Raw genomic sequence first — 27,955 nt, forward strand, 5'->3', positions numbered from 1 at the left:
GGAAGTTAGAGCATAATGGGTGGAATTGATAAGAATTATATTATAGAGAATATTTTAGACTAAAGACATGGGATAGGATTAATTGAAAGACTTTTTTTTTTGGACCAAAATACATTTAAGTCCCATGTAATAGACCTTTTTGCCATTCGCCCTAAAAATATATACATTCTAATGGTCCAAAATATAAAAAAAAAAAAAAAACATTCTAATTGTATTTCATCGTGATATTATTTTAGTAGTGATATTTATTATTTAGAAGCAAGATGCTATTTAATTGATTTTCTCCATTATATATTCGAATTGATTGCTAGCACAAAATGCCAAAAGATAGAATAATTAAAGCATAAACATTTGGCCATCTGTTGTACGCCGTCCTTCCTAGCTCGTATAGCTCTCTATATATAGTATATATGTATATATAATTCAAAAAAATACTACAACGTGTTGTTAAGATGGGGCAGTTAATATTTTTTTCTTCTCTTTAACATGTTTTCTTATTAATGCGATTATTACTCCCTTCATTAGTGGCTAGTAGTGTTTATAGTTCGCCTGTAATTATCAAATATTACATACAAATTTGACTTAATTCACGAATGTGATTGTTAGATTTGGATATTTACTTAAATAATGACAAAATGACCTTTAATTACCCTATTGATTGGTATTCATCATTTACAAGGGTGAAAATTAAATGATTTGAAAAAAAAACTAGATATATATAGTATACACACATTTTCTACCTTAGGTAAGAAATTTCTTGTATCTCTTCCTAGTTCTGATGGAATCCAGTGCATCATCCCTAACGCGGGTCCCACCTTTAAAATTACCTCGACCCACATCACTCAACTCGCGAACCATGACCTGATCATGGAGATGACGATTGTTGTTGTCGTTGGATCATCGTTCCTTTCATTCTCCAGTCACCAACAATCGCCACTCGAGGATTGAGCAAATCCAACGGCTCACGAGTAGGCGTGGTGGCGGTGCCGCCAGTCCTCATCCACTCTTGAATTTCAGCGCTTTGTCGTTGCCTCAGATTATTATTCAAAAGGCCCACTTTATGAGAATTAATATGTATTTAACATTGCTAAAAACTCGAACGATTTCTTCACAAGACAACGAAAGAATATCCGGCTGGTTTGCCAACACTGGGAGGCTTTGTTCAAGATCCTTAGCCAACTTGCACCCATATAACACCAATGCTACTAAATCCTCTTCCATATTTGATTTTTCTTTTCTATTTGAATTTGGAAATAATATGGGGGGTATAAATAAATATGGAAACTAATATTAAATGTAATTTTTTGCATATACGTTGAACACGGAGAGTGGAAGAAATTAAAGTTATATAGGAAAATATGACTAAGAGGGTGTTTGGCTAAGCTTATTTTAAACAGCTGATAAGCTCTTACGTCTGATAAGATGTTTTTAGAGCTGATAAGCTATTACATCTTATTTTTAGGATTAATTTTAGAGTGTTTGGATAATGAGCTTATTTCCTATTTTTACTCATTATAAGATCTTAAATAAAAAGGTGGGGTAGAGGTACTTATTTAAAAAGATCTTATTTGGTCTCCAACAGCTTATTTAAAAAAAAATTAAGATCTTTTTTTAAAAATTTACCAAACACTTTGGAAGAGCTTATAAGCTCTAAAACATCTTATAAGCTCCTTTTAACATCTTATAAGCTTAGCCAAACACCCTCTAAGTCATTGGTCTTAAATTCCTGGGCAAACTTAAATCTTTTTCTCATCTTCAATTGTATTGATCAAAGTCCACGAGAAGACTTGGCCTTGTTGAAACAACGAAAATATTATAATGGACCGTGACGAAATTTCCTAGGTTTGAAGGTCTGATTTTGTGAATATTAATTTTGATAATTATTTACTTTATTGTAATAATTATACTATGAAGTGAATTTAATTTTATTCTTGGTTGGAGGGTTTGAACACTTGACTTCCTAGATTTTATTAGACCTTCTCGATCTGGAAATTAAATTAACTTTAATTTGGTCCACTTAAGATTTAGGTTCTTGGGTTTCATGACTTTTATTTATTTGTTTTTTTTTTTTTTGAATTTCTTCGAACTTTGCTCTTCATTTACACTTGAATTTTAGTGCTGATTGATTAGGAAGCTTCATATATCAATTTTTTTGAAGATGTTGAAAAAAAAATGAATTAATTTTTAACAGTGCAGTCGATATCACAATATTTATCACGATACGATACGGTTTATGTGGCAACAATACAACTCGGCATATGTATCGATTGTATTTTGAATGTCGGTAAATTTAGCTCATATCGCGATACGAAAACGATATTTGTTTTAGGGGTGGTTTGTCAAAATTTTTAGCAAATTTAGGGATGATTTGCGATTTTTAGTACGATTTGTGCAATTTTCAGTACATTGGGGTGATTTGTGCAATTTTTCAGCACAATTTTATTTCAATATCTGTTTTATTTATTTTATCTTATTTGTTTGTTTGTTTTTTTCTCAATTAAGGCAAAATCAAAATAAATTGCTTCAAATTAATTTTACGATAAGTTAAAGATAACACTTGAGGTAATGACAACTTACGAAAACACCCCTCAACTATGTGTTATCTAATACGTCCATTCTTATAGTGTCAGTCAAATTTATCTACCGAATGAAGAATTTTTCTGTAAGACAATACATAGTTGCTCGGTGATTGTAATTTGAGGAGGAAAACGATACATGATATGATATTATCGGGTATTTTAATATTATTTAAGCGATGTTACTAATGTATCGTGTGTTCTTAATAACCATGATTTTTAAATGTAAAAAAACAAATTTTAAAGTGTTAATTGTGATTTGATCCGTCCAATTTTCATCTTTATCACTTTTGCCCCCAATAATTGCTGCATCCGTCTATTTTAATCCATCGACACCGTTAGAACTTAGAACGACCCTTCTCAGTCAATCAACGGTGCAACACCCTTAAGGAACAGGGGGCTAATGTGCACCTCCAGGCAGAGAATCAGTCTAAATCAACTGCATTACTCTTTCCATTTTTAATGCCTTATTTGAAAATCCGATCCTCTGTTTCGCACTCCGTCATCCCACACCGTAGCGTATAGTCCTTCCTCCCCATTCTCCATCAAATTCCCCCACCCCAGCAAAGCAGATCGACTCTCTCTCTCTCACTCTCCTTGATTGGGCCGGGCTCTGTACGAAGATGCTGAAATTCTTGAAAGGAGTGGTCGCCGGATCGGGTGCGGGCCTGAAGGATCTGCCGTATAATATCGGGGAGCCGTACTCTTCAGCGTGGGGCTCGTGGGTGCACCATCGTGGAACTTCCAAGGTTTCCATCTAATCCGTTTTGTGCTATGTTATCGATTTGTCTGTTTTTCTTTCCGTAGTTTCTCAATTCCGCGTTGTTAAGTTCTGATATAGTGAGATTAATGCTGGTGGTGTGAATTGATGTGTTTTTTTATTTTTTGGCGTGGAATTGATGCGTAGAGACAATGAACTAGGCAGTATGAAGAGAATTAGTTCATCAGATTGTATTTAGTTTTGCAGATCATGAAGTTGCGAATCTCAGGATTTTTACGGTTCATTTGATGTATATGTTTTGCAATTGTAAATTCTCAAAGGAGTTGTAGTCTTCCAGATTCTGCATTGCCGTCTATTTGGGGGTGGGCGGGTGGGGGTGGTGGTGGTGCGGATTTCCTACATTTGAATGCATATTTGGTTTCGGTTTTTTATCAGGACGTGCTAGTTTTAAGTATGATCATGTATTAGAATTCACTCGTCAGCTGGCAAGCCTTTGTTGGCTTGGTTTGCATTAAGTTTAGAAGAAAAATTCCATATCACTGCTCCACATTTTAAATTATGGAACAAGAAAGTAGTGTCACGTTGGTTGGATAAACACAAATAAATTGAATATCTCTTAATATCTCATCCAGAAAGTTAATTTTGGTTTTGGTTCATTTAGTTCTAATCCATTTGTTGGCATCACTGGTGATGTAACTTGTTCTAGATTTCTCCAATCACGGCTATTTTTCTTCACATGTTTTGGTTTGAATATATGCTATTGGGTCAAAGGAATTAGATAGCGCTGGACTATGCTCATCATGTGAGAAAGATATCATGCCACTGAGCAATTCTCCTCTCCTCAAATGTGACTAGTCATTAGTGCACACTCATAGATACTAATTCATTTATAAGTGATTGTCTCTCTAAACGTAAAACTCCACTGATTTAGGACTTCAATGGTCTAAGATTGATCTTGAGAAGACTACATATATGTTACTATTCTATTTAATTTAGCACTTCTAATATCATCTTCTCTCTTTCAACAATTGTTTGATTAGGAATTTTATCTACAACATCTTTTACAAGAACTAAGTATGCTTATGTGTTTTTGATTATGACAATCGTTTACATGCTAAAGCATGTGTTTATGTACCACGAAGGCGAGAGCAAAAAAGAAGAAGAGGAGAATTTGTGTAGAGAGTGGGAGAGAAAAACAATGGGAGCTAACTTAATTATCAAATTTTATCACTTTGATACTGTACCTTCATAATATTTTTGTTAAAAAAAACATCTCTCCATAATGTGATGGGTATAGATGATAGTTTCTACTAGATTTATTTTGTGTTCAGCCTTGTTTGGAAACCTGAGCATATATAGGCAGTACTGAAATTTCTCGGTGCTTTTGAACCACTGTCTTCGGTCTGAAGTAGTGTTTTTATGTGATCATGGACATGATAGTGTCTCTACTTACTGTATTTTCCTTCTCTTTTTCCGTTCTATCAAACAGGACGATGGGGCACCTGTCTCAATATTTTCTCTTTCAGGGAGCAATGCGAACGATGGGCATTTAGTTGCTGGCCGTAATGGTGTCAAACGCCTTCGAACGGTGAGGTCCGATTGATGTGTTTCAGTTACTAGATAACAATAATATTTCTTATTTCTTTCGCTAGCATCCTTGATTGGCTATCTATTCTAGTTCAGGTGTGAACCAATTTCTGAAGATCTCTCATGAAGTATTCAATTAGCTTGTTTCTCCTTTTAATTTTTTGGAGAAGTTTGTTGCACGTATTGATTATCTGTGAAAATGCATATTTTGTTTGATTTATTGTCTGTAACGTTGATGGCCAACCTGTGAGCCAATTAGTGGTGTGTGAAGCAGAAACTACTCATGCTTTTTATACTTCGTTTGAGATTTGGCATGAACCATATATCCACAGTAATTAGTAGCTAATAGATGAGTAGACGAAATGAACTTGAGACACAAGAGATAATTTAATGATCTTGGTGAAGAAATTATGTTGAGATGGAGATGAGTATTTTTATCCCTATTTGATAGTTGTTTTACCAAATTTCTTTTCCTTACTGGTTTTCATATTAATAGAAAATGGTGAAAAGACCATTCAGAAAGAGAAGGCTGATCTGAAGTATCAAATTCGTGAAATAAATATAGAATATAAGTTAATATATATAGGCTAATTAAGATTGGGGACCGATGCCTCTGACACCCCAGCACAGAGTATTATGTGATTTGCTGTCCCATCATTATGTCTGGATTTATGATGCGTCTTTTGCTATGTCCTATATTTGTTTCCAGTCCTGGAGGCTGGAAAATAAGCATATGTATGTGGTTCCTCAGGCACTAATCTGTGTTTCTCTAGTGCTGAAGGTTGTGTTTATTTTCTTTCAGGTCAGACATCCAAATATATTGTCATTTCTGCACAGTACTGAAGCAGAAACTTTGGATGGTAATAGTACAAAGGTTACCATCTACATTGTGACTGAGCCTGTTATGCCACTTGCTGAAAAGATCAAGGAATTGGGTTTAGAAGGCAGCCAAAGGTGTAAATTTTTTAGTTATCCTCTTGGTCTCTGTTGTTCTAGCATTTAATCCACTGTTGATGTGCTTTCCTATTGTTTGCTATCTGAACGACGTAGTAAGTCGGATGACTATTTGTTGCTATAGTTCTATCACATGAGTTATATGAGTGGGTTTAATCTCATTATCTTTTAGTGTTTGCCACAAGAAGTCCATAACCTTATTTTTAATAAAACCCATAACCTTAAACATCTTAGATGTTTCTTTGGTTTTCTCTCTTATTTGCTAGACCGTAGACGTTCAGTTTGTTTATTCTCATCTCATGCCAGGGATGAATATTATGCATGGGGACTGCACCGGATAGCTAAAGCTGTGAGCTTCTTGAATAATGATTGTAAATTGGTATGCATCTTCAATCTAATTATTGGTAATTCTCTTCGTACTAAGATTACCTTAATCGACGGGCACACATTCCAAATACCGGTTGGGTGAGGGTCAGATTTCAGCGGACTGACTCTATCCAATTGTGCATGATTTGCTTTACAAAAATAATATTCATTGGGTGCTGCTTTAAAGTTGAGGATAATGTTTTATGTATTGCAGGTTCATGGTAATGTTTGCATGGCTAGTGTTGTTGTCACTCAAACTTTGGACTGGAAACTTCATGCATTTGATGTTTTGTCCGAGTTTGATGGGAATAATGAAGCTTCAACAGGACCAATGCTTGTGAGTTCTCACTTTGACCCCTATTTTTCACAGTTCATTTCAGTGATTATTGGACAAAGATGATTTTGGATTCCCCTAGCAATGGATAGAAATCGTAGAACTGTAGGCTACTATGTAGAATCTTCATGACAACTCTGCTGCCCCGTGAAAAAATTGCAATCAGCATCTTTAAATTTGAAATTATGGTTCTATCTTTGTATATTTCGATTTCTTTAGTTTAGCTTCTCAAAGTAGTTGTTGCTTTCTAAATATGTTTTCATGAAAGGGTTTTAGAAAATAAGCAGACAGAAGTGTTTTGGGTTGAAAATGTGAAACTGGTTCTAGTAATGAATCGAAGAATAATCTTTCAGAAAATAAAAATAGAAATTGAACTAAAACTAAACCAATGAATCCTTATCCTTTCAACTTTTAAATTTTCTCAACGAGTTCTTACTTGCAGAACGTACATCATAGAGATAGTTGTTCAGTTAGATTGATTAGGTCAATCTGTAATGTCTTATTACCTTTTCTCACTCGATGCTTGTTTTATAACAGATAGATACCTGTTTTTTGCTGCTCTTTTCTGAATTACTGTAGTAGATAGTCTGATCGCTAATTTTACTTCATCATTTTTGCATGATTTTGACACAGCAATATGAATGGCTTATTGGTTCACAATACAAACCAATGGAGTTGTCAAAATCTGACTGGTCAGCTATCAGAAAATCTCCACCTTGGGCTATAGATTCTTGGGGACTGGGTAAGTGTGTAATTTTGGACACTCCAATAGGCATTGCGGCTCTCCAATAAATTATTTTATGAATGAATTTAGATTGATCACACTAATCTTATGTGGATGAGTGGGAGGCTGAAAGTGATCTTGGTTATCAGCAAAAGAAACCTGATGTTTGATTACTATTAATTTAGTGTTTATGCATGCATTTTTATGAGATTTGTGGGTATATGTTTGTTGATAGTGGATAATGCTTTCTGGACCAATGGTTGATGTGCTTGTTATTCTGTTTATAACTGTGAATGAAGACAGTATTTGAATCCTTCAACACTCAATTTGTATTCAGGATAATATACAAACCCAACGCTCAATGAAAAACAAAAGTATTGTAGATTGTTTTTCAGTTGACTTAAGTCGGCGCTCAAACTGTTCTCGTCCTGTTTAGTTCCATTCTTTTTGGTAGCTATTCCTCTTTTTATAGTACTTAGTTGGGTTTTCATATTTTTGTTTCAGCTTCGCAGCTAGATTTCATTTCTTTCTTTTCCTTATTTTCCTCCTTAATAAATTCACATCTTCTACCATAATTCTTATCATCCTTTGAGTTATTAACTTTTTTTTGTTTGTTCTTTTCGTTGGTAGGCTGTCTAATTTATGAACTCTTCTCTGGCTTGAAGTTGAGCAGAACAGAGGAGTTGCGGAATACTGCTAGCATACCGAAGGTTAGACTTTCCTTTCAACTTTTCCACCTTAATGGAAAGGTCAACAGAATGGTCTAGATTGTTGTTCCAATTATCATTTAGGAATTTATTTCAGATGTAGGATGTCTCTTTTAATGTTTATCTCTTACTATTCAGTAATTACTTTAACTTCCATTTGATTTGATAAAGTTCATTTTTATTTAGAAATTGTCTATTTTTCATGTCTCGCAGTCTCTACTACAAGATTATCAGCGTCTCTTGAGTTCTATGCCTTCTCGCAGATTGAATTCATCAAAGATTCTGGAGAATAGTGGTAAGTTCTCTTTTTCTGATATCCAAGTATAGGGGGTTGAAACATCAAATGTTACCTACGGATTTACAGCTTTATAACAATTAGTATTTTGTTTCTAATTTATTTCCTTTATACATGATGCTTCAATGGTGGATTTGTGTGTTTTTCCGTATTTCATAATTTAATTGGGTACATAGTTATTGTTCTTATATTTTGGATATGTAATATTTTTAATACAGTTTAAACTCGGTGAACTATTGGCGACAAGTTATCTGCTCCCTTCCTCTTTCACCCTAGTGCTTCTGTTGCTCTTAATTTTTTTTTTGTGACCAGCTTTTGGTGCCATTTTTAATAATAAAAAAATTCGAGGTGTTTGCGAAATTTTTATTATGTACATTTAGTTTGAATTCGTTCGCACATAGTTCACCAATGTATCACCTCACTTAAATTTGAAGAAAATATGCTAGCTCCCATGTTAATAAATGTGAAAATTTGCTTCATGAGCTAAAATTTTCCAGTGATGTATTGACAGAATATTTTCAGAATAAGTTGGTAGAGACCATACAGTTTATGGAAATTCTTAATTTGAAGGACAGTGTGGAAAAGGATAATTTTTTCCGCAAGCTTCCAAATCTTGCTGACCAGCTTCCTCGCCAGATAGTGCAGAAGAAGGTATGTCATGTTGTCTTGTATTTTTATAGTCCAATCTTATGCCTGTCATCGAACTATAATTTTTGGGTTTTCTTGTTCCAGCTGCTCCCGTTACTAGCATCCGCTTTAGAATTTGGTTCAGCTACTGCACCTGCTTTAACTGCATTGCTGAAAATGGGATCTTGTCTTTCAGCAGAAGAATATGGCCTTAAGGTTACTGTTGTCTAAATCTGTATGGTTAACTTTGTGTTGCTTCAGTTTGCCCGAGCAGTACTATTATGAATGGTATTTGAACATTTTTTTGTTGAACTTTGTTTCGTGTTGTAGGTATTACCAACAATTGTCAAACTTTTTGCATCAAATGACCGTGCTATTCGTGTTGGTCTTCTTCAGCATATTGAACAGTACGGCGAGTCATTATCGGCACAAATTGTTGATGAACAAGTATGATTTAGTATGATCATTACAGTTTATAGTTTAAAAGTAATATCCTCCATGTATGTTGCACATAACTTGTTCTTTTGTTGTCTAGAATATTTTTGAAGTCATGGATTACTGTTCTGTTATAGGTTTATCCTCATGTCGCTAACGGGTTTTCCGATACATCTGCTTTTCTACGAGAACTGACGCTGAAATCTATGCTTGTCCTGGCTCCTAAGGTAAATTCACCTCCTAAAAGATCTTGTCTGGTTGAATTAAATTTAGGTATTCTTAAAGTACACGATTCACAAGTAGACACCTATTACATCCCAGCTGTTTAGTTTCTGATGACTGATCTAACACTATCTGCTTTATTTTCTTGGTAGTTTATTTTCTTCTTAATAGTTTATTTATTTATTTTTGCTTAAATTGTCACAGCTCTCTCAGCGCACGATAGCTGGATCACTGTTAAAGTTTCTTTCAAAGTTACAGGTATGCACTTTACGTCTGTTTAGCAACCGGGGTTTTACTTGAAACTGCTGTGCATTTGCCCGACTTTGCTTCTGTTTACCCTATGATATTGTTTCAGAGTGTTCCGTAAGAATCCAATTTCTATTTTCATATGTGAGTCAGGTTGATGAAGAGCCAGCCATTCGCACAAACACTACCATATTGCTTGGAAATATTGCCAGTCACCTTAATGATGGGGTCAGTACCAAATTTTCCTTGCGGATTATGCTTGTCTTGAAATTTAAAGAAGTTATTACGACTCCATGTCTTTACCGAGACAAATCTTTTTTTGAAAATATCTACTACTCAAAAACTTACTGTCGTGCAGACAAGGAAAAGAGTTCTGATAAATGCATTCACAGTTCGAGCATTGCGGGATACATTCTCTCCTGCCCGAGGAGCTGGTAAAGCTTTAATCCTTTATGTGATCTCATAATATTAAGTCTTTTGAGATGTCTTTCAGTTAGTAGCTTCCTAATATTTCCCTTAATGGTTTGGTTGAGACAACTTCCTATTACAATTTTCCTCCACCAAGAATGAAAACCATGCTCACTCATCATCCTTTTCATCGTATGCTACTAACTTCTAGCCAATAATGCTACTTTCGTCCATGTCAGGTATTATGGCTTTGTCTGCTACTAGTTCTTATTATGACGCCACTGAGATTGCAACTAGAATTTTGCCAAATGTTGTTGTTCTGACGATAGATCCTGACAGGTATTAGTTCTTTCTTTCTTGTGATTGATTGATTTATTAAAATTATCTTTCACCCTTATGGTGTGTAAATTATCCTGCAGTGACGTTCGATCAAAAGCATTCGAAGCTGTTGAACAGTTTTTGCATTTAGTGAAACAATACCATGAGAAGGTGTGTAAATTATCCTCCTGGTCTCTTTTTTCTGTGTAACTGTGGAGGTCTTGGAATTACTATAGGATCCATGAATTTTGTCTCGTGGAAAACATGGAATTCTTTGTTTGGAAGTGACGTTACAACAGATCTTCGTAATACTCTTATATACCTGGGGGTCATTTCTATATTATTTCTGATTTCTCGGATTTCTTTCAAACTTTTGAAGAGGCCTTTATGTGTCCCTACACTAGTATTTTTTCTACTCATATACTGGTCTGAAATATGAAATCAGACATGGTATTATATCTTCGTCAGTTATTTAGAATGAGGTTTTATACATTCTACATCTTTATTGAGTATTTATTGCTTTCTTTTTTTACTTCTTTGTAGACAACGTCAGGAGATGCCACATCAGCAGGCATAGGAATTTCATCTATACCTGGAAATGCAAGTTTACTTGGGTACGTCTACTTATAATATTTGTTTTTCAGTACTTCAAATTAGATACTTCTATATGAAGGAATTAGTTGCTCACAGTCAATATCACTTTTATGATGCAGATGGGCAATGAGCTCTTTGACACTGAAAGGCAAACCTTCTGAACAGAGTTCAATTACTTCATCAAGCACCACCGCACCTCTTGCATCTTCAATCTCCAACACCAGCTCTGGTGCCTCTCTCTCTCTCTCTCTCTCTCTCTCTCTCTCTCTCTCTCTCTCTCTCTCTCTCTCTCTCTCTCTCTCTCTCTCTCTCTCTCTCTCTCTCTCTCTCTCTCTCTCTCTCTCTCTCTCTCTCTCTCTCTCTCTCTCTCTCTCTCTCTCTCTCACACACACACACACACACACACACACACAAAATTATATATATTTGTATACGTCTTTCCTTATGGAGCATTGGAACTCTGAGATAATACTAGTTGTGATTATCTTTGATTGCATTGGCAGAACTGATTTTGGTGTTCTTATGTTGCAGTGACGAATGATGCAAGTATAACGCCAGTCCGCGTAACTTCAAGGACAGATTTAACTGATTTAGCCGATGAACTTCCACCTCCTTCCCCTACTTCAACTGACGGATGGGGAGAACTCGAAAACGGCATTCACGGAGACCTCGAGAATGACACCAAAGATGGCTGGGATGATATCGAACCACTCGAGGACCCAAAACAATCCGCAGCTCTTGCAAATATCCAAGCAGCTCAAAAACGACCCGTCTCTCTCCCTAAACCACAAGGTATTCATTCGTATTGCTATCATATAGTTAATTACGGAAAATTGTTCTCATAAGAAGTTAAATACGTGATTCAGTTTCGAATTCAAGACCAAAGAGCACAGATGGTGACTTGTGGGGTAGTAGTAGTGTAGCAGATCCTGCCCCTAAATCCACGTCGAGAAATTCAAACTCGAAAACGAGCAGAGTAGTCGAAGAGGAAGATGACCCATGGGGAGCAATAGCTGCACCAGTTCCAAAATCTTCATCGAAGGCGATGAATCTAAAAGGTAGTGGTTCGGCAGATGACGACCTGTGGGCTTCGATTGCAGCTCCTGCACCTACAACTGGGCACAAGCCCTCATCAGTTGGGCGAGGCAGAGGGAATAAAGCTGCTGCTCCAAGATTGGGTGCTCAACGGATAAATCGAACATCTCCCGGGGTGTAAGCTGAATTTAGAGAAGTTTCTGTAAAAAAAGGAAAGAAAATTGTTTCAATTATATCACATCTTAAGACGATTTTATGTTGTAATGTCTACAAAAAAACCATTTAATGATATGTAATAGACCTACTTCTGAAGCAAATCGATTCTTTGTACTTGGTAAAAAAACCAGCCATTCTTTGGTACTCTGGATTTCATTTTTGTCAGAGTAAGGTTATTTATTTAACTTCGAATTTAGGGTTTTCTCGACCCTCTATTTACTTGTATTTATCTCAAGGATTGTGCACTATTCTTTCCCTGGTCGTCAATATGTGGTAATCATTGTATTAGTTTCTTATTTGAAAATTAGTAAATTTCCAAAATGTTAGTAATCATTATTAGTTTTACAATTAGGGCACTAATTGGTTTCAATTAGACTAATTAGGGCTCTGAAAGTAATAAGAGGGAAGACGGTGTCGTATTGGATGAGACATGCACACATTGTATAAATTAATTAAATATTTTACTCGTTCGTACAAGTAAAATATATATCGAAACATCAATAAGTTTATTTAACTGAAATTAATGAAGAAACTAGACCAAAATAAATAATAATTAGAGACCAAAATAAGAAACTAGAAAAAAAAATAAAAATGCCCTTATTATTATTACCAGTGTTTGTGAATTGTATTCCTATGTGCGATTAGCTAACTAAACTCGTACTTGCAGATCTTCGTCCACCCCCTGCAAATTTTTGGCATTTAACACTAACACAAAATCACCGATTTCATCGATTGCTTGATAATCACTCACATATATACACACATACAAACAGAGATTTGGGAGAATAGAGATAGGGAAATGCTGTTCGGGAGAACCGTTCGATGTGATCTGCTGGCCATGAACACAAATAAAATAGGATTAGTGTTTGGGGTTTTGCTGCTATTATCTGCAGTGGGTGAAATTAGGGTTAGAGCATCGATCCATGAGTACACGAATGAAGCTTTCAAACCTCGCTTCAATTCCTTCTTTTTCCATGGCGGCAGCGAAGGACTCTATGCTTCCAAAAATCTCGACCCCCCCAAAACTCTGCCCACTGATGATAATGGTAAACCCCTCAATGGCAATTCCTTCATCAGGTAAAATGATTTTTTTTTTTTTTTTTTTTGTTTTTGGTCTAATTGAACATATATATCAACTTGATTTTCTGTTTTTGTTCAATTGTTATTTTTAAGGTGTTTTTAAGTGTTACATTATGGAAGGATACAATATCTAAATTATTTCGTGTTTGATATTTCCGGGTGATCTTCATGGCTTTTTGAGTTTTTGGTTTGTTGCTTTGCAAAGGTAATTTAGCATGGGGTCTGAGTGTGTGAGTGGTGTGTGCTTTCCTTTTTCGTGTGGTATTTGAAGACTCCATTAGTAGATTCCTTTTCTCATAATGTATGCAATAGTTTTGTTGTTTCCGGAAAAAAAAAAGACGTTTTACCGTAAATTGAGAGACGTTCGACACTTTAGTGTGTAAAACATAATTTCAGTGGAGTGAGCATTGTTTGATAGCGCTATCAGGAGAGGCGTATAAGCAGACAAAAGAGAAGAAACTGACAGGAAAATATGCATTATAAAAACGTGTTGCGTTTTCAATTTGATATAAATTGCGTTAAAGCTAATCAAGGCTACAATTTATGCTGCTTTTGATTCTTCAAGTGCAATTTTGTCTGTATAAGCGACACTACAACTACCCTACTTTTGATTCGTGCTAATTATTATTATTTTTTTTTTTCATTAATCTCTGTTGTTCATCCTTTGGAGTAATTTTTAAAAGTTTCTATCTCTACTCTTTTATTTTGCATGACATTATTGAGTTGCATTTACTGCATATAATCGGCTCTTTGGAATAAATGTTTGACAAATCATTAGCCTCACATGGATTTTCCATACTGGTCAGATTTTCGCTTGCGTGTTGATTGTAAGATCAATTAAGGTTGAATGAAACTTTATTCAATAAATAGATTCATATCGGGTTTCTATTACACGTATCCATACTTTAAAATATTGATTAGAATTTCTATCAAGACCCGACCATATTTTATGATACACAATTAATATCATATGGAGATTCCATTATGGGAAGATTCCTGTACTTACTATGCTTCTTTTATGTTAATGAGTTACGCCTAAAAGACTAGAGTAGGTGGAATCAAATATTGACGTCATATATACTTTTCAGTTTGTACTTACTTTAATTTCTGACTGAAATATCTTTGTTCGAATCTTTATTAGTTGTAGTCATTCTTCTATTATTTCTATTCGTCAAAACAACCAACTAAAATAGTTAAACATATCCTGCTGTCTTTATTCGTCATAAATGTCAGAAGGAATCAAAATTCGGAACCTATGCGGACAAATTGTCTTTACACAGTCAATAAAAAGCACAAATTTGAAAAATATTTTTTTTCTCCTTATGCCTTGTTTGTTGGTTTAGGTTCGAGTCCATAACGTTTAAAAGACCAAAAGAAATCGCTGAAAAGCAGAACGAGATGCAGCAGAGTACAGGAGTGGTGGAGGCTCTAATAGTCGAAGTCAAAGACAGCGATAAAATCGGAAGAGCTTATATGAACTCTAACGCAATATGCTGCAATCCAACTCTCTCAAAGGAAGGATTCTGCAAAGTCGGCGAAGTTATTATCCGAGAAGATCCCGAAAATCCTGGCTGGCCCAAAAGACTACAAACCTCGTTCGAGGGCAATAGCGAAGAAGCCAAAATGGAGCTCCAAACAATCTACATAAACAAAACCGGAATGTACTATCTCTACTTTGTGGTATGCGATCCACAATTAAAGGGCACTTTAATAACCGGAAGGACCGTTTGGCGAAATCCCGAAGGATATTTACCTGGCAAAATGGCTCCATTGATGACTTTCTATGGGCTTATGTCGTTAGCCTATCTTGTTCTCGGGCTTTTGTGGTTTCTTCGATTCGTGCAGCATTGGAAAGATATTATACAGCTGCATTATCAGATTACAGCTGTGATTAGCCTCGGTATGTGCGAGATGGCATTATGGTACTTTGAGTACGCGAATTTGAACGCTACTGGGAGCAGGCCGTTTGGGATTACGCTTTGGGCAGTTACTTTTAGTGCGATAAAGAAAACATTTTCGAGGCTGCTTTTGCTTGTGGTTTCGATGGGTTATGGTGTGACTAGGCCTACACTTGGAGGGATAACTGCTAAAGTGGTACTTCTTGGATTCGTTTATTTCTTGGCTTCTGAGGCATTGGAGCTTGTGGAGCATTTGGGGAATATTAACGACCTTTCGGGGAAGGCTAGGCTTTATTTGGTACTGCCTGTGGCGCTTTTGGATGCTTTTTTTATCGTTTGGATCTTTTCGTCCTTGTCCAAAACGTTGGAGAAGCTTCAGGTAATTTTTATGCCCCTTCTTTTTTTTTTGGCTTTATTTTATTTTGTTGTTACTGTGTGAGGTTTTGTTTTGGGGAGGATCGAGAATTTATACTTTCCGAGGTGATTGTCGTAAAAAGCATATGAAATGTAGGATTCATTGGTTAGACAAATAACAGGGTCATTTGTATCATGAAATGGTTTCTTTCTTTCTCACTCCGTTTATTTTCATACTTTGCCACAATATATTTAATTTGCCTTCAATTGTTGCATTAAATAGGATACTCGGGTTTGATTTTATTTATTAGAAAAAGGTTGCAGTAAAAGAAAAACTGATTTGGCTAATCCTACTGACTGTGATATTGTCCTAAATGATTTTTCTGGGTGTTGAAAAGAAATTGTTTTAGTTTTCCTATCTGTTGTATATGCTCCTGAATATTTGTGAAATAAAAAAAAAATCGTTTGCTTTTGTTTCTCAAAAGTATATTCTCCTTGTGTCGGTTTTTGGGTATAGATTCGGAGAAGCATGGCCAAGCTTGAGCTTTACAGAAAGTTTACCAACGCACTTGCAGTCTCTGTTTTGCTTTCCGTTGCTTGGATCGGATATGAGGTATTTTCTCTCTCTCACACACACACAAACACACACACACACGATGAAAGAATTGAAGAATGAGTGGTTAATGCGTTGTGCAGTTATATTTCAATGCAAGCGACCCACTAAGCGAATTGTGGCGAAGAGCATGGATAATCACCGCTTTCTGGACTTTGCTCTCCTTCACCTTATTGGTCTTCATATGCATCCTCTTGTCTCCATCTCATAACCCTACCAGGTAATTAATTAATAGCCTCTATAATGAACCAAAATCACCACTTCGCCATAAAAGATTCATTTATTTATTTATTTTCAAATGAAAGGTACGCTTACGAAACCGGGGACGATGATGAAGAGGGTTTGTCACTAACTGGGGTAGGAGTAATAGCTGCTGGAGAGTTAGGTTCAAAGGTTGATCGGAAAGATCATGTCTTCGGTCTAGCTGTTGAAGATCTGGAGGAGGACAAAAGAGAATGAATTTCATATATATATATTTACATTTACATAAGCTTTTCGTAAAGTTTTATTACAAGATCCTTGTCCCTTTTTCCGCCGCCCTGTAAAACTTTGAACTACTAACGGAGATTTATAGAATCGAATAAACTTTGGAAACGAGAAAACTTATGGTCTTTTTTTTCCCTGCTTATTTTTTGTAGTGATTCACGGAATAGTTACAAAAAAATATTAGTTGAATCGATGCGACAGCATCCACCATAAAATCGACTGTGCCCAAAATTTCGTACTCAAAAACAAAAATCCTAATATCCCTATTATCCTAAGCTGTACTGTGTGTTTCTTTCTTGTAGAACATAAAACTGTATATTAATAACGTGGAGAAAGAACTGTATCTATATATATATATATATATATATATATATATATATATGTATATATATATTCATCAGACTGAAATGTTTCTTCAGACCACGATTCCTGTACTTGCATCAAGAACTGCTGCTTAAACTTCTTCAACCTACAGTTAATTTATCCTAATCAGCAAACGGCAACAGCAACTAATAAATACAAAAATCCACGTAATTATAGTAATAATAAAATTTAAAAAAATCATCGTAAAGCAGAACCTGTGGGAGATTCATGAGTTCGAAAACAGCTTTTGTCGGTGTGAGTTCATTGTCCACAATCCGAGCGACAGCTGTCAACACCGGCATTTTCACTTTATATTTCTGTGCCAACGCAATCACAGCTCCAGCTGTCGATACACCCTCAGCCACCTGTACAGAACCAAAAAAAAAGAAAAAAAAAATCCCAACGTGTTATAGATGTCGTATTAGGATACGGATTATTTAACTTAATCATGAAAACGATTTTTTTTCACATGCCTGATTCATGGAACTGAGTATATCATCGAGTTTCTCCCCAGATCCAAGACGAACACCAACCGTTCTGTTTCTTGATAGATTTACGAAACACGTGAGCATGATGTCACCATTTCCAGATAATCCAGTCAATGTTGTTGACTTTGCGCCCATCTGAGCATCAATCATCAAAACGAATGAAACGAACATTCATTTTTTTTTATGCATTTTTATTTTTATATATATCGAAAAAACTGCTAAAGGTACTAAACCTTTGTGGCGAGCCATCTAATCTCAGAGCAACCTTGTGAAACAAGTGCCGCCATAGAATTATTCCCGAGATTTAGCCCTTCCACAATCCCGGCAGCTATTGCAAGTACATTCTTAAGCGCACCTGCAATTTCAACCCCTGTAACATCACTGTAGCATCAGGCGTTACTTCCGAGCATACATACAACCAATATATATATATATATATATATATATATATATATATATATATATATATATATATATATATATATATATATATATATATATATATATATATATATATATATATATATATACTGTACAAAGTTACAACCTTGATGTGCTGATTCTCATGGTCTTGGAAGCAAGAAGTTGCTGAACGGAATTCGCCATCTTTTTGTCTTTCGACGCCACCACCATTGCTGTATACAAAAACACACTGACCGGTCAAACATTATATTATATCACAAAATACGAAAACAAAGTAAACATTCTAGTGGACGACCTGTTGGCAGTTTGTTCATCAACTCCAACGCAAACGAAGGTCCAGATAGAACAACATAAGGCTGACGTGGATTTCTCAGTGCTCGTGGGATTATTTGCGACATCGTTCTAAACGTATTCAGCTCCAATCCTTTGCTGAGAGAGATAAAAGGCAGGCTTGGATCGACATAATCGGCTATTTCCTCGAGGAACGAGGCACTGAACTGCCAATAGGTAAACAAATTTTTTGTTTCAACTTTTTTTTTTCTTTGTTTTTCTTTTAATTCAAGATTCCAACATAATCGGCTACATCGATACCTGGACGGGTACAGAGTGGAAGCAAAAGTCGGCACCCTCGAGAGCAGCTTTAGCATTCGTTGTAGCGACGACATTTTCGGGGAGCTTGTGTGCTGGAAAATACTTGCTGGAGCATGCATACAAGTAAGAAAGTGTTTTCGGATAAAAAATAAAAAAATAAACGAAGATTCGATTGAAGAGAATGTGTTATTCACTACCAATTGAAATGATTTTCGTTGATCGATCGACAAACTTGGTGATCTCGAACAAGCATACTAACTTCCAGCTGGGATTTCCTATTGGCTACATGAGCAGCCATGGCAGTTCCGAAAGATCCGCCTCCAAGCACCACAACCTAAATACCAAAACAAACAAAAAACACGTGCTATATAAATTCCTCTCTTAAAACAAACCCTAATCTCTAAATCAGCTAATTAATTAGAAAAAGGAAGAAAGCAATGTTCGAGATTTTTTGAAGAATTGAGACCTTGTTAGTGCGTTCGAGAACATCGGTCTTGGCCTTTGACCGCAGAGAGCGAGACCAGCGGACCAGCTTCTCCCACGCCACGCGCACGATTTTGCGCCGGTCCTTGCTTCTCTCTAGTGAAGCGTTGTACTCTGGGTAAGTCTCCGCCGCCTGCGGCGGCGAAGGCGGCGGAGGCGGCGAGGCTGGTGGGAGGACGGTTTCACCGGCGGCGCAAAGGCAGATGTGGGACCGGGGGAGAGGGATGAAATAGGCAATTGGTTTGGAGTTTAAAGGGTTGAAAGGGAGATGAGTGGGGGTTTTGAAGAGTGAGTGGGTGGCTGAAAACGGTGGCGGCTCCAGGAATGAAGCAGCCATTGGCGATTGTTTACTGAGAGAGAAGCAAAAAAGAAGCCAAAATTATTTGGGGAGTGTTTTATCCAATAAATCCATCCCACGTGTCCGGTGCTTACACTTTTCTGTTTATTTAATTTATTTTACCAGAAATGGAAATTATAGCTCAAATGCCAGGCTGGCTGATAACATACCCTAGCTGTGATGTTCGGTTAGTGAGGTACACCAAGTGTTTGATGGAAGTCCTCACCCGTAAATGATGAGATAAGATTAAATTACGAATTTTCGTGTAATTTACATGTACATTTGTGTGGTGTTAAATTTAGTGGAATTTTTCTAGATTATATGAAATATTCTTCAGTTTGTACCCGTTTTAGTTTTTACTCAATTTGAGCGTTCACATTTTGATACAAGATGATCATAAGATGTGCCTATTGGCTTGTAAATATCAGATTATGATGCATCAACAATTGCATTTTTGCACAAAACGAGTACGAACTAGAGAAAATTCAACAGAAACTAGAAGATTGTGTTGAATTTGACACCATAAGTTTTGACGTATAAGAAGATTCATAGTTGATGGATGGATGATTGTAATTACCTAAACATGAAGGGTTTTTTCGTAATTTAACATTAATCTCAAGTGATTCAAACAATCACTTTTTAAGACATGATTAAAGATATGCAAGAGTGATAATATAAACAATTAACGAGCTAATGGAAGAACCAAATCCTAAATTAGCAGGCAGACAATAGAGATTAGAGACAGATAATCATCGCCATTGAAGTTTTGTTTATCACGTGATTGTTATTTATTTACTAACATCACCCACATTTTCGTCTACATACATCTGAAACTTCAACTAATTACTATTTCCACGACCACATGCCTCTTACCCACACAAAACACTCCGTAATCTCCCGACCTGTCATTTACAAAAACAACCTTTCTTTAGCAATCAACCAAATACCAACATTACCCTTCATTCCACGCAACAAAAACTCCTCAAAGAATGGGCAATCTCGTCATTTTACCTACCCAATAATTGCATGCCACTACATATATTCCGCAATCGTTAACGGATCCAAATAATAATTCAACCACACAACAGAAATTTCAGAAAGGACCCACCGGAAAACTCCCCCAGGCATGGCTCCGGCGAGCGATGCCACCGGGGCCGACGCGCCGCTCCTCCCCCCCCACCACCACCACGAGGTGGGCCGGCCGCGGAAACCAGCGTCGGTGGCGGGGGCAGTTTTCAACGTGTCGACGAGCATAATCGGAGCGGGGATTATGTCGATTCCGGCGACTCTGAAAGTCCTGGGAGTTGTTCCGGCGTTCGTGATGATAGTTCTGATAGCAGTCGTGGTGGATGTATCCGTGGAGTTCCTGTTGAGGTTCACTTACTCCGGCGAGTCCAGAACCTACGCCGCCCTAATGAGGGAGTCTTTCGGCCGGCTGGGCTCCGTCGCCGTTCAGATATGTGTCATGATTACCAATCTCGGCTGCCTCATCATGTACCTCATTATCATCGGTGAGCACATCCCTTCGATTTCAATTCAATTTCTTAATTTCAAGTGAAAAAAAAATAGATATTTTTGCAAGGAACGCCCCTGTGTAATCTCTAAATATTGAAAAAGCCCTCGTATTAAATATATTAGCATAAAGCCCCCTAAAAAAAATTAGTCAAAGCCAATAAGGCCCTACGAGCTGAATGTGCGTTGCACGCGTGGATTTCGCAACTTGCGGTATTTTTTTTGACCTGAAAAGACCAAACTACCCTTTAAAACATAAATTTAGAAAATTATAAATTGAATCCCATAGTTTTTGTAAGACTCAAAATAAAAGTTTCATAATTTTCTTTTATATTTAAATTTTAATGTAAAAAAATTATTTTGTAAATTTAAATTGAAATATTTTTAAAATAATATTAGGGGTAATTTTGTCATTTCATTGAAGTAACAAACCAATTTTAATATAAGGAGTTGCGGGCTTTGTAAATCGTAACGTAGGGGGCTTATTGCTAATTTTTTTTAACATAGGATTTTTTTCGACAATTAGAGATTACACAAGAGGGTCTGTGCTAAGAACTCGGAAAAAAATTGAATCTTTACTCATTATATATTTGCTAATTAGGAATTTTATTACAGGGGATGTCCTTTCCGGGACAGGGCCTGATCACTTGGGGGTTTTGCAAGAATGGTTTGGGACCCACTGGTGGAATTTACGAGCCGTTGCCCTCGTCTTCGTAGTTGTTTTCGTTATGCTTCCACTTGTCCTGTTTCGTCGCGTAGGTACGCAAAAACCCGAAATGCGAAACCCAAGAAAATTAATTAATCTTGTTACTTAACTTTTGTTTTCTAAGTTAAATTTGTGTTTGTGTTGAATTTAATTTACAGAATCGCTATGGCTAAGTTCAGCTGTATCGGTATTCCTAGCAATCGTGTTTGTCGGTATATGCTCTGTAATGGCAATCACAGCGCTCGTAAAAGGGGAGACGAGGACTCCAAGAATCGTACCTCAATTAGACGACGGCGTTTCGTTTTTCAACCTGTTCACAGCTATCCCGGTTATCGTCACAGCATTCACATTCCACTTCAACGGTAATTAATCAAATAATTAACAACAAATCAACACATTTACAATAACGCCACACGTGTTTTTTTCCGGTGCAGTTCATGCAATTGGAGTTGAGCTAGGTAAACCGGAAGAAATGATCACCGCAGTGAAGATCTCATTAGTACTTTGTGCCGGCATCTATTTTGCTATCGGGATTTTCGGGTATCTTTTGTTTGGGGAGTCTACAATGGACGATATACTCGTGAACTTCGACCAGAGTACTTCTTCGTCCGGGATAAGTTCGTTGCTGAACGACATTGTTCGTTTGAGCTACGCGCTCCACCTCATGCTGGTTTTCCCTCTCCTGAATTTCTCATTGAGGACGAACATCGACGAGTTTCTGTTCGCGAATAAGAAGCCGATTTTGGCTTTGAACAACAAAAGATTCGTCGTCCTCACTCTTGCTTTGCTGGTGTTGGCCTATGTTCTGGCAATAGTAATTCCTAGTATTTGGTACTTGTTCCAGTTCATGGGATCAACTTCTGCTGTCTGTTTAGCATTCATTTTTCCAGGTGCAGTTGTGTTGAGGTACTCTCTCTCTCTCTCTCTCTCTCTAGATCTCTCTCTCTCTCTTGGTTGTCTAATTATGTTTTTTGAATTGGACAGAGATAAACATGGGATTAGTACAGGAAAGGACAGGATTATAGCAGGGATTATGATAATTCTGGCAGTAATTACAAGCACCATAGCTATTTCAACCAATATATATAAGATGGTTGTATAATATATATTGTGTGCTTATAGTTATATAGTGTGAGTGTATCTTTTAATTTTAATTTTTCGTTGGAATATGTTGTTGTTATGATTAAATTTAGGACCAATTAGATTGAATTATTGTAACAATGAACTCGATGGAAATCCTCTTGGTGGATGTATATCAATATCATTGTTCATAAAATTTATTGCATCTAATATTATATACGGTTCGGTCCCCAATATTAAGTTTCGATTATAGTTAGCTCCGTACCTATCATGAAACGTCTGGAATGCCCTTCACTTTATATTATAATTACAACTACACTTCATTTCCACTTAAAAAAAGTTCACTAGTGGTAAAAACATGTTCTAACGAGAAACTTATAAGGGGGAATGGTAATGTTCAACTTCAAAGTACAGCACTGGAGACTGGCTAGTATACGAAACTAACCAAAATGAATTTACGAGCTAAAACCGCTTGATTAGTAGATTTAGTAACACATTTGGTTGATGATATTAAAATTAACTGCCACTATTCAATAAAATTAATAAATGACATCCCAAAATATTTCCATGAATGTTTTAAATTAGGATATTATTGTTAAAGAGAGGATATCATTGAAAATTGACATAAAATACTAGATTTTTAACAATTTTAATACTGGATCTAAACAATTAACCAAGCATCTTATACTAACTAAATAATTAGTTAGTAGGGGATAAATCCAATTCAATCTAATCTAATATATTTACATTAATTTAGATAAATGGTTAAGAAATGTTTACTAGTATTTTAGATTCAGATACATATTAGATTTTGTAAAGATATAATATCTTTAATTTATTTTGACTGATTATTTAAATGAAAGAAAAAATATAAAATAATTTACAAAAGGAACTGGGCCAATTTTAAAATTTATTTGAATTTACAAAATAAGCCCATCTGCTTGTGGAATAAGGCCTAGCTTAGATCACGTTCAGAAAATGAACGGAAAACAGCTAAATAAGATAAGAAGAGAACGGTCGGAGTAGAGAAGGAAAATTCCGGTGGTACTGGTGGCGATATGGACAATGGAGCAGGTGGAGTCGCCGCCGCCGTCGTTGGAGCCTTAATTGTCGGTATGTGCTATTCCTTGCGCTTTTCATCTCACCCGCTAAAGTTTCAAATTCATGAAAATATTATCAATTTACAATTTATCATCCCAAATGTATTTGTAAACCTATCGCTGCTTGCTATGTGCGTGAGATGATGATTACTGAAATGCTTCAAAATGACCACAGGGTGCGGCCGCATGATAGTGATGTTTGTTGAATGATGAACATCAGTTGTTTGATGAAAGTCCTGACCGGAAAATGTTTAATGAAGTGACGATGGAGCGATGATGCTTTGACAGTTAACAATCTTCTGCTTTAAAGGACATGGCGATAAATTGTCATGCTACATTTCAGTCTCTCGGATCCTTTCATAGTCGCGGATTATTTGAACCCGGTTTCTCTAATACAAAAGAAGTAAGAACTTCTTTCGTTATTGTTATATCTGTAAAAACTTGTGAGTTTACTGTATTGTAGCATGAGATGCAAGATTGTGATTTATTACAGTACTTGGTGGTTAGTAGTCACTTGTTGAAATCTCCTCACTTGTTTCATATGTGTTAATCTAATACCAGGCTGTTTGAAATTTTTCTCAGGCTAGAAATTTGGCAGCAGCAAATGCTTTTCAGTCGGTCCATGAAAGAAGTAGAATTGTTGGAAGTAAATTGTTTCAGGTTGCTGAAAATTATGAGTTCCCTCAAAAGGCTCAAAGGCAAGAACTGGTTGACCAGCTACATTTGTGTGCTCAAAAGGAGCTGCTGAGGGAAGCAAGTGTAATTCATGGATATGTATTGAAGTCAGATTTTGCTGATGGTGACTTACTGACGTTACTCAATCACGTAATGTATGCATATCTGAAATGCTCAGATTTTAAGTCTGCGGAGATTGTGTTCGACTATTTGCCGAGGAGAAATTTTTTCTCTTGGAGCGTGATGATCGTAGGATTTAATAAGCAAGCACTTTTCCATGACGGGTTGAGTTATTTTTGCAAGATGATGGATCACGGAATAATGCCTGATGGATTTGCATATTCTGCTGTCCTGCAATCATGTATTGGTATGGATTATGTTGATTTTGGTGATGTGGTGCACACTCAGATAATTGTGGGAGGCTTTGGATCTAACGTTGTTGTTAGCACTGCACTTCTTAACATGTACGCAAAGCTCGGCAAAATTGAGGAGGCTTATAGAGTGTTCCGTTCTATGGCTGAACACAATGATGTATCTTGGAATGCAATGATATCAGGATTTACTGCCAACGGTTTGCACTCGGAGGCTTTTGGTCATTTTGAAAAGATGAAGGACCAAGGCTTTGTCCCTAATGTGTTTACCCTTGTCAGTGTTCTAAAAGCTGTTGGGATGCTAGGTGATGTTGATAAGGGTAAACAAGTTCATGAATATGTATCAGCAAACGGCATGCAGGATAACATTGTTGTTGGTACTGCTTTGATTGATATGTACTCGAAATGCAGTGATATACTGGAGGCGAGGTCTGTTTTCGATATGAATTTTGCCGAGTGTCAAGTAAATGGACCTTGGAATGCAATGATAAGTGGTTACTCGCAGTGTAAGTGTAGCCAACAAGCTTTGCAATTGTATGTCCAAATGCGTCAAAATAATATAAGATCTGATATTTACACATACTGTAGCGTATTTGATGCAATTGCTAACTTGAGGTGCTTGTCGTTGGTGAAGGAAGTACATGGTATGGTTTTGAAGTCTGGTTACGATTCAGTAGATCCAAGTGTTGAAAATGCAATAGCGGATGCATATGCCAAGTGTGGGTCTCTGAAAGAGGTACAGAAAATCTTCAACAAGACGAAAAGCAGAGACATAGTGTCCTGGACAACACTAGTTACTGGTTATGCGCAGTGTTCTAAATGGGAGGAATCGCTGATTATATTCTCTCAGATGAGGGAAGAAGGGTTCACACCAAATAATTTTACACTAGCCAGTCTCCTTACTGCATGTGCCAATCTGTGTTATCTCGAGTACGGTCGTCAAATCCACGGCCTTCTCTGCAAATTAGGCTTTGAAACTGTGACACATATAGAAAGTGCTCTGATTGATATGTATGCTAAGGGAGGCTGTATAGTAGAGGCAGAGAAAGTTTTCAGCCGAATATTAAATCCCGATGTTGTATCATGGACTGCCATTTTAGCAGGTTATGCTTATCATGGCTCTGTGGCCAAGGCACTTTGGTACTTCAAAAGAATGGAAGTAATGAGTATTAAGCCTAATGCTGTAACTTTACTATGCGTTTTATTTACGTGTAGCCATGCAGGTCTAGTCAAGGAAGGTCTTCAATACTTTCGGTCAATGGAGAAAGACTATGGTTTAGTGCCAAAAATGGAGCACTATGCTTGTGTGGTTGACCTCCTAGGTCGTGTGGGGCGACTCAGTGAGGCATTTGAGTTTATAACGGAAATGCCAATCGAACCGGATGAAATGGTATGGCAGAGCTTATTGGCTGCATGCAGGGTTCACGGCAATGTTGAGTTCGGTGAAATAGCAGCCAAGAAGATTCTCTCTTTCTGTCCGGAATATTCTTCTACGTATGTTCTTTTATCGAACACGTACATGGAAACAGGTAGTTTCCAAGACGGGGTTAATCTGAGGAAAGTGATGAGAAAACATGGTGTTAGGAAGGAGCCAGGGTATAGTTGGATAACTGTGGAAGGTAGAGTCCACAGATTTTATTCAGGAGATACAAATCACCCCAAAAAGGATGATATCTATGACAAGTTAGAAGAGCTGAGAAGAACTATGAAAAGTTTGGGTTATATACCAGATTTGAAATATGCATTGCAAGGTGAAGATTGACAGGAAAAATCTTTCGAGAAATTTTAATTTTTGATGCGCTTTAAGATGAAAATAGAGTCCATGAGAGTCAACATCATATGAGCCGATTTCGCCTACGAACGACTTTTCCACTTCATGATCGGTGGTTCCAATTTTCAGTAAAACTAAAAGACAGGTACGTAAACATTTTAATGAAGTATTACTGTGGATAGTGATGTAATTGGCATGTGTTATCTTAAACTTCATCTTCTTAGGGGTTTTGCATTTTAATAAATGCTTTTATTTTTGTATGTATATTAAGACAAAATTTGGTCGGAACATTAGGTGGTTTAGTGGAAGACAAAGACTTCTTCGGACTTCCAACTAGAAAAGGTAACTTTACGGTGTGCAGTCCATCAAGTGAAAAAGACTCGTATAGGGATCATATTTCAACCCTCGTAAGATTTAGAACTTAGGTAACTGGATTATTTTGTTGATCTTCTTGAATTGGCACCATGCCTTAGTGTGATTCAGTTCTTTAAGCCTGTGGTTTCGTATAACATGGGAAGAAAGTTGAACATCTGCATTTCAATTTCGAGGATATTAGTTTTGGACATGAATAAAACTTACTCCGTGACTTGAACCTCTCTCTCTGTCACACAAACAAACGTACATACATATATGTGTTGTTGCTTGTACTTATTTGAATGACAGTATGATGTATCTTACGATAAAGCCAAATAACTGTGCTATTTGGAAAATTGTCTGTGATTCTAAATTGGAATTTCAAATTCTTTCTATCTCATTGAACATGATACATGCTAGTGGCCATGAAAAAAAAACAACTCGGATTTTGGTAGGACACATCTCAAGATACATGTCATGTTTGTTAGTGGTACTCACCGGTCCAATGACTAAGACTTTATTTCCCATTGGTAGAATACGAGATTAAATTTCGTTTTTGTCATCATATATCATATTATTGAAGTGAATAACTGCTGTTCTCATTACAGGAAGTGCCATAGCATAAGGGTGAATGCATCGACGGCTGCGATTGAAGCTGAGGTAAATGTTCAAATATATATAAATTCTAGAAATGTGAATTTTAATTGAAACTGAAAATGATAGAGACAAAATGTGTATAGCTGTCATAGTTCCAGGATTGTGTTGCACGCACGGGTAGGCTTCTCCACAAATAGAATGCTCTTAAATGTTAGATTTTGTAGGTTTGTGTGCCTGGAATTTCACTCACGTGTGTCTTTCATAATTGAAAGTGACTTTTCTCCTTCACATGAATGAATGCCTACATC

At 36.6% G+C, this 27,955-nt stretch overlaps 5 protein-coding genes across 7 annotated transcripts; 4 read left to right on the top strand and 1 right to left on the bottom strand.

Moving 5' to 3' along the window:
* The first annotated feature begins 2,904 nt into the window (after positions 1-2,904).
* On the top strand, positions 2,905-12,370 carry CTEXP (kinase family with ARM repeat domain-containing protein). Of its 2 annotated transcripts, none has more exons than XM_013002788.2 (21): positions 2,905-3,325; positions 4,787-4,885; positions 5,687-5,838; positions 6,145-6,217; positions 6,419-6,541; positions 7,172-7,280; positions 7,893-7,972; positions 8,183-8,264; positions 8,776-8,915; positions 8,997-9,107; positions 9,222-9,338; positions 9,464-9,553; positions 9,753-9,806; positions 9,948-10,022; positions 10,153-10,228; positions 10,442-10,541; positions 10,622-10,691; positions 11,064-11,134; positions 11,234-11,343; positions 11,646-11,906; positions 11,981-12,370. In XM_013002788.2, the coding sequence occupies exons 1-21, from the start codon at positions 3,200-3,202 to the stop codon at positions 12,328-12,330; spliced, it is 2,469 nt and encodes an 822-aa protein (XP_012858242.2). In that variant the 5' UTR covers positions 2,905-3,199; the 3' UTR covers positions 12,331-12,370. The 2 variants fall into 2 exon arrangements, with proteins under 2 accessions (XP_012858242.2, XP_088675525.1); XM_088819399.1 differs by having other exon boundaries at positions 2,929-3,325; positions 4,787-4,890.
* Positions 12,371-12,933: 563 nt separating this feature from the next.
* Positions 12,934-16,912, top strand: LOC105977488 (Lung seven transmembrane receptor family protein). The gene is made up of 5 exons (XM_013002790.2): positions 12,934-13,442; positions 14,789-15,722; positions 16,215-16,310; positions 16,394-16,530; positions 16,616-16,912. Exons 1-5 carry the CDS (start codon positions 13,165-13,167, stop codon positions 16,767-16,769), a joined length of 1,599 nt encoding a protein of 532 aa, XP_012858244.2. The 5' UTR covers positions 12,934-13,164; the 3' UTR covers positions 16,770-16,912.
* A 132-nt stretch (positions 16,913-17,044) lies between these two features.
* On the bottom strand, positions 17,045-19,492 carry GLY1 (NAD-dependent glycerol-3-phosphate dehydrogenase family protein). The gene is made up of 9 exons (XM_088819400.1): positions 19,128-19,492; positions 18,859-18,995; positions 18,662-18,767; positions 18,366-18,567; positions 18,195-18,282; positions 17,881-18,028; positions 17,633-17,782; positions 17,375-17,524; positions 17,045-17,265 (listed from the first exon to the last, which is right to left on the bottom strand). Exons 1-9 carry the CDS (start codon positions 19,479-19,481, stop codon positions 17,251-17,253), a joined length of 1,350 nt encoding a protein of 449 aa, XP_088675526.1. The 5' UTR covers positions 19,482-19,492; the 3' UTR covers positions 17,045-17,250.
* A 930-nt stretch (positions 19,493-20,422) lies between these two features.
* On the top strand, positions 20,423-22,975 carry LOC105977489 (amino acid transporter AVT6C). The gene is made up of 5 exons (XM_013002791.2): positions 20,423-20,992; positions 21,609-21,752; positions 21,858-22,061; positions 22,134-22,605; positions 22,684-22,975. The coding sequence occupies exons 1-5, from the start codon at positions 20,608-20,610 to the stop codon at positions 22,799-22,801; spliced, it is 1,323 nt and encodes a 440-aa protein (XP_012858245.2). The 5' UTR covers positions 20,423-20,607; the 3' UTR covers positions 22,802-22,975.
* A 716-nt stretch (positions 22,976-23,691) lies between these two features.
* On the top strand, positions 23,692-27,935 carry LOC105977746 (pentatricopeptide repeat-containing protein At3g16610). 2 transcript variants are annotated; one of them, XM_013003109.2, is made up of 5 exons: positions 23,732-23,892; positions 24,055-24,282; positions 24,462-26,841; positions 26,991-27,038; positions 27,659-27,935. In XM_013003109.2, exons 2-3 carry the CDS (start codon positions 24,193-24,195, stop codon positions 26,685-26,687), a joined length of 2,316 nt encoding a protein of 771 aa, XP_012858563.2. In that variant the 5' UTR covers positions 23,732-23,892; positions 24,055-24,192; the 3' UTR covers positions 26,688-26,841; positions 26,991-27,038; positions 27,659-27,935. The 2 variants fall into 2 exon arrangements, with proteins under 2 accessions (XP_012858562.2, XP_012858563.2); XM_013003108.2 differs by lacking the exon at positions 26,991-27,038 and having other exon boundaries at positions 23,692-23,892.
* Positions 27,936-27,955: the final 20 nt, after the last annotated feature.

The sequence above is a fragment of the Erythranthe guttata genome, chromosome 6 (assembly GCF_056151865.1).
Source record: "Erythranthe guttata isolate IM_541 chromosome 6, IM_541, whole genome shotgun sequence".
NCBI lineage: Eukaryota > Viridiplantae > Streptophyta > Magnoliopsida > Lamiales > Phrymaceae > Erythranthe > Erythranthe guttata.

Coding starts and splice junctions, on each gene's coding strand:
- CTEXP (XM_013002788.2), top strand. CDS start 3,200: ATGCTGAAATTCTTGAAAGGAGTGGTCGCCGGATCGGGTGCGGGCCTG. Junction 8,916..8,996: donor GCCAGATAGTGCAGAAGAAG/GTATGTCATGTT, acceptor TTCTTGTTCCAG/CTGCTCCCGTTACTAGCATC. Junction 11,907..11,980: donor CTCTCTCCCTAAACCACAAG/GTATTCATTCGT, acceptor TACGTGATTCAG/TTTCGAATTCAAGACCAAAG.
- LOC105977489 (XM_013002791.2), top strand. CDS start 20,608: ATGGCTCCGGCGAGCGATGCCACCGGGGCCGACGCGCCGCTCCTCCCC. Junction 20,993..21,608: donor CATGTACCTCATTATCATCG/GTGAGCACATCC, acceptor ATTTTATTACAG/GGGATGTCCTTTCCGGGACA. Junction 21,753..21,857: donor TGTCCTGTTTCGTCGCGTAG/GTACGCAAAAAC, acceptor TTTAATTTACAG/AATCGCTATGGCTAAGTTCA.
- GLY1 (XM_088819400.1), bottom strand. CDS start 19,481: ATGGCTGCTTCATTCCTGGAGCCGCCACCGTTTTCAGCCACCCACTCA. Junction 18,568..18,661: donor TCCACTCTGTACCCGTCCAG/GTATCGATGTAG, acceptor ACCTATTGGCAG/TTCAGTGCCTCGTTCCTCGA. Junction 17,525..17,632: donor TACTCAGTTCCATGAATCAG/GCATGTGAAAAA, acceptor GGTTCTGTACAG/GTGGCTGAGGGTGTATCGAC.
- LOC105977746 (XM_013003108.2), top strand. CDS start 24,193: ATGGCGATAAATTGTCATGCTACATTTCAGTCTCTCGGATCCTTTCAT. Junction 24,283..24,461: donor GTTTCTCTAATACAAAAGAA/GTAAGAACTTCT, acceptor AATTTTTCTCAG/GCTAGAAATTTGGCAGCAGC.
- LOC105977488 (XM_013002790.2), top strand. CDS start 13,165: ATGCTGTTCGGGAGAACCGTTCGATGTGATCTGCTGGCCATGAACACA. Junction 13,443..14,788: donor AATGGCAATTCCTTCATCAG/GTAAAATGATTT, acceptor TTGTTGGTTTAG/GTTCGAGTCCATAACGTTTA. Junction 16,531..16,615: donor CCATCTCATAACCCTACCAG/GTAATTAATTAA, acceptor TTCAAATGAAAG/GTACGCTTACGAAACCGGGG.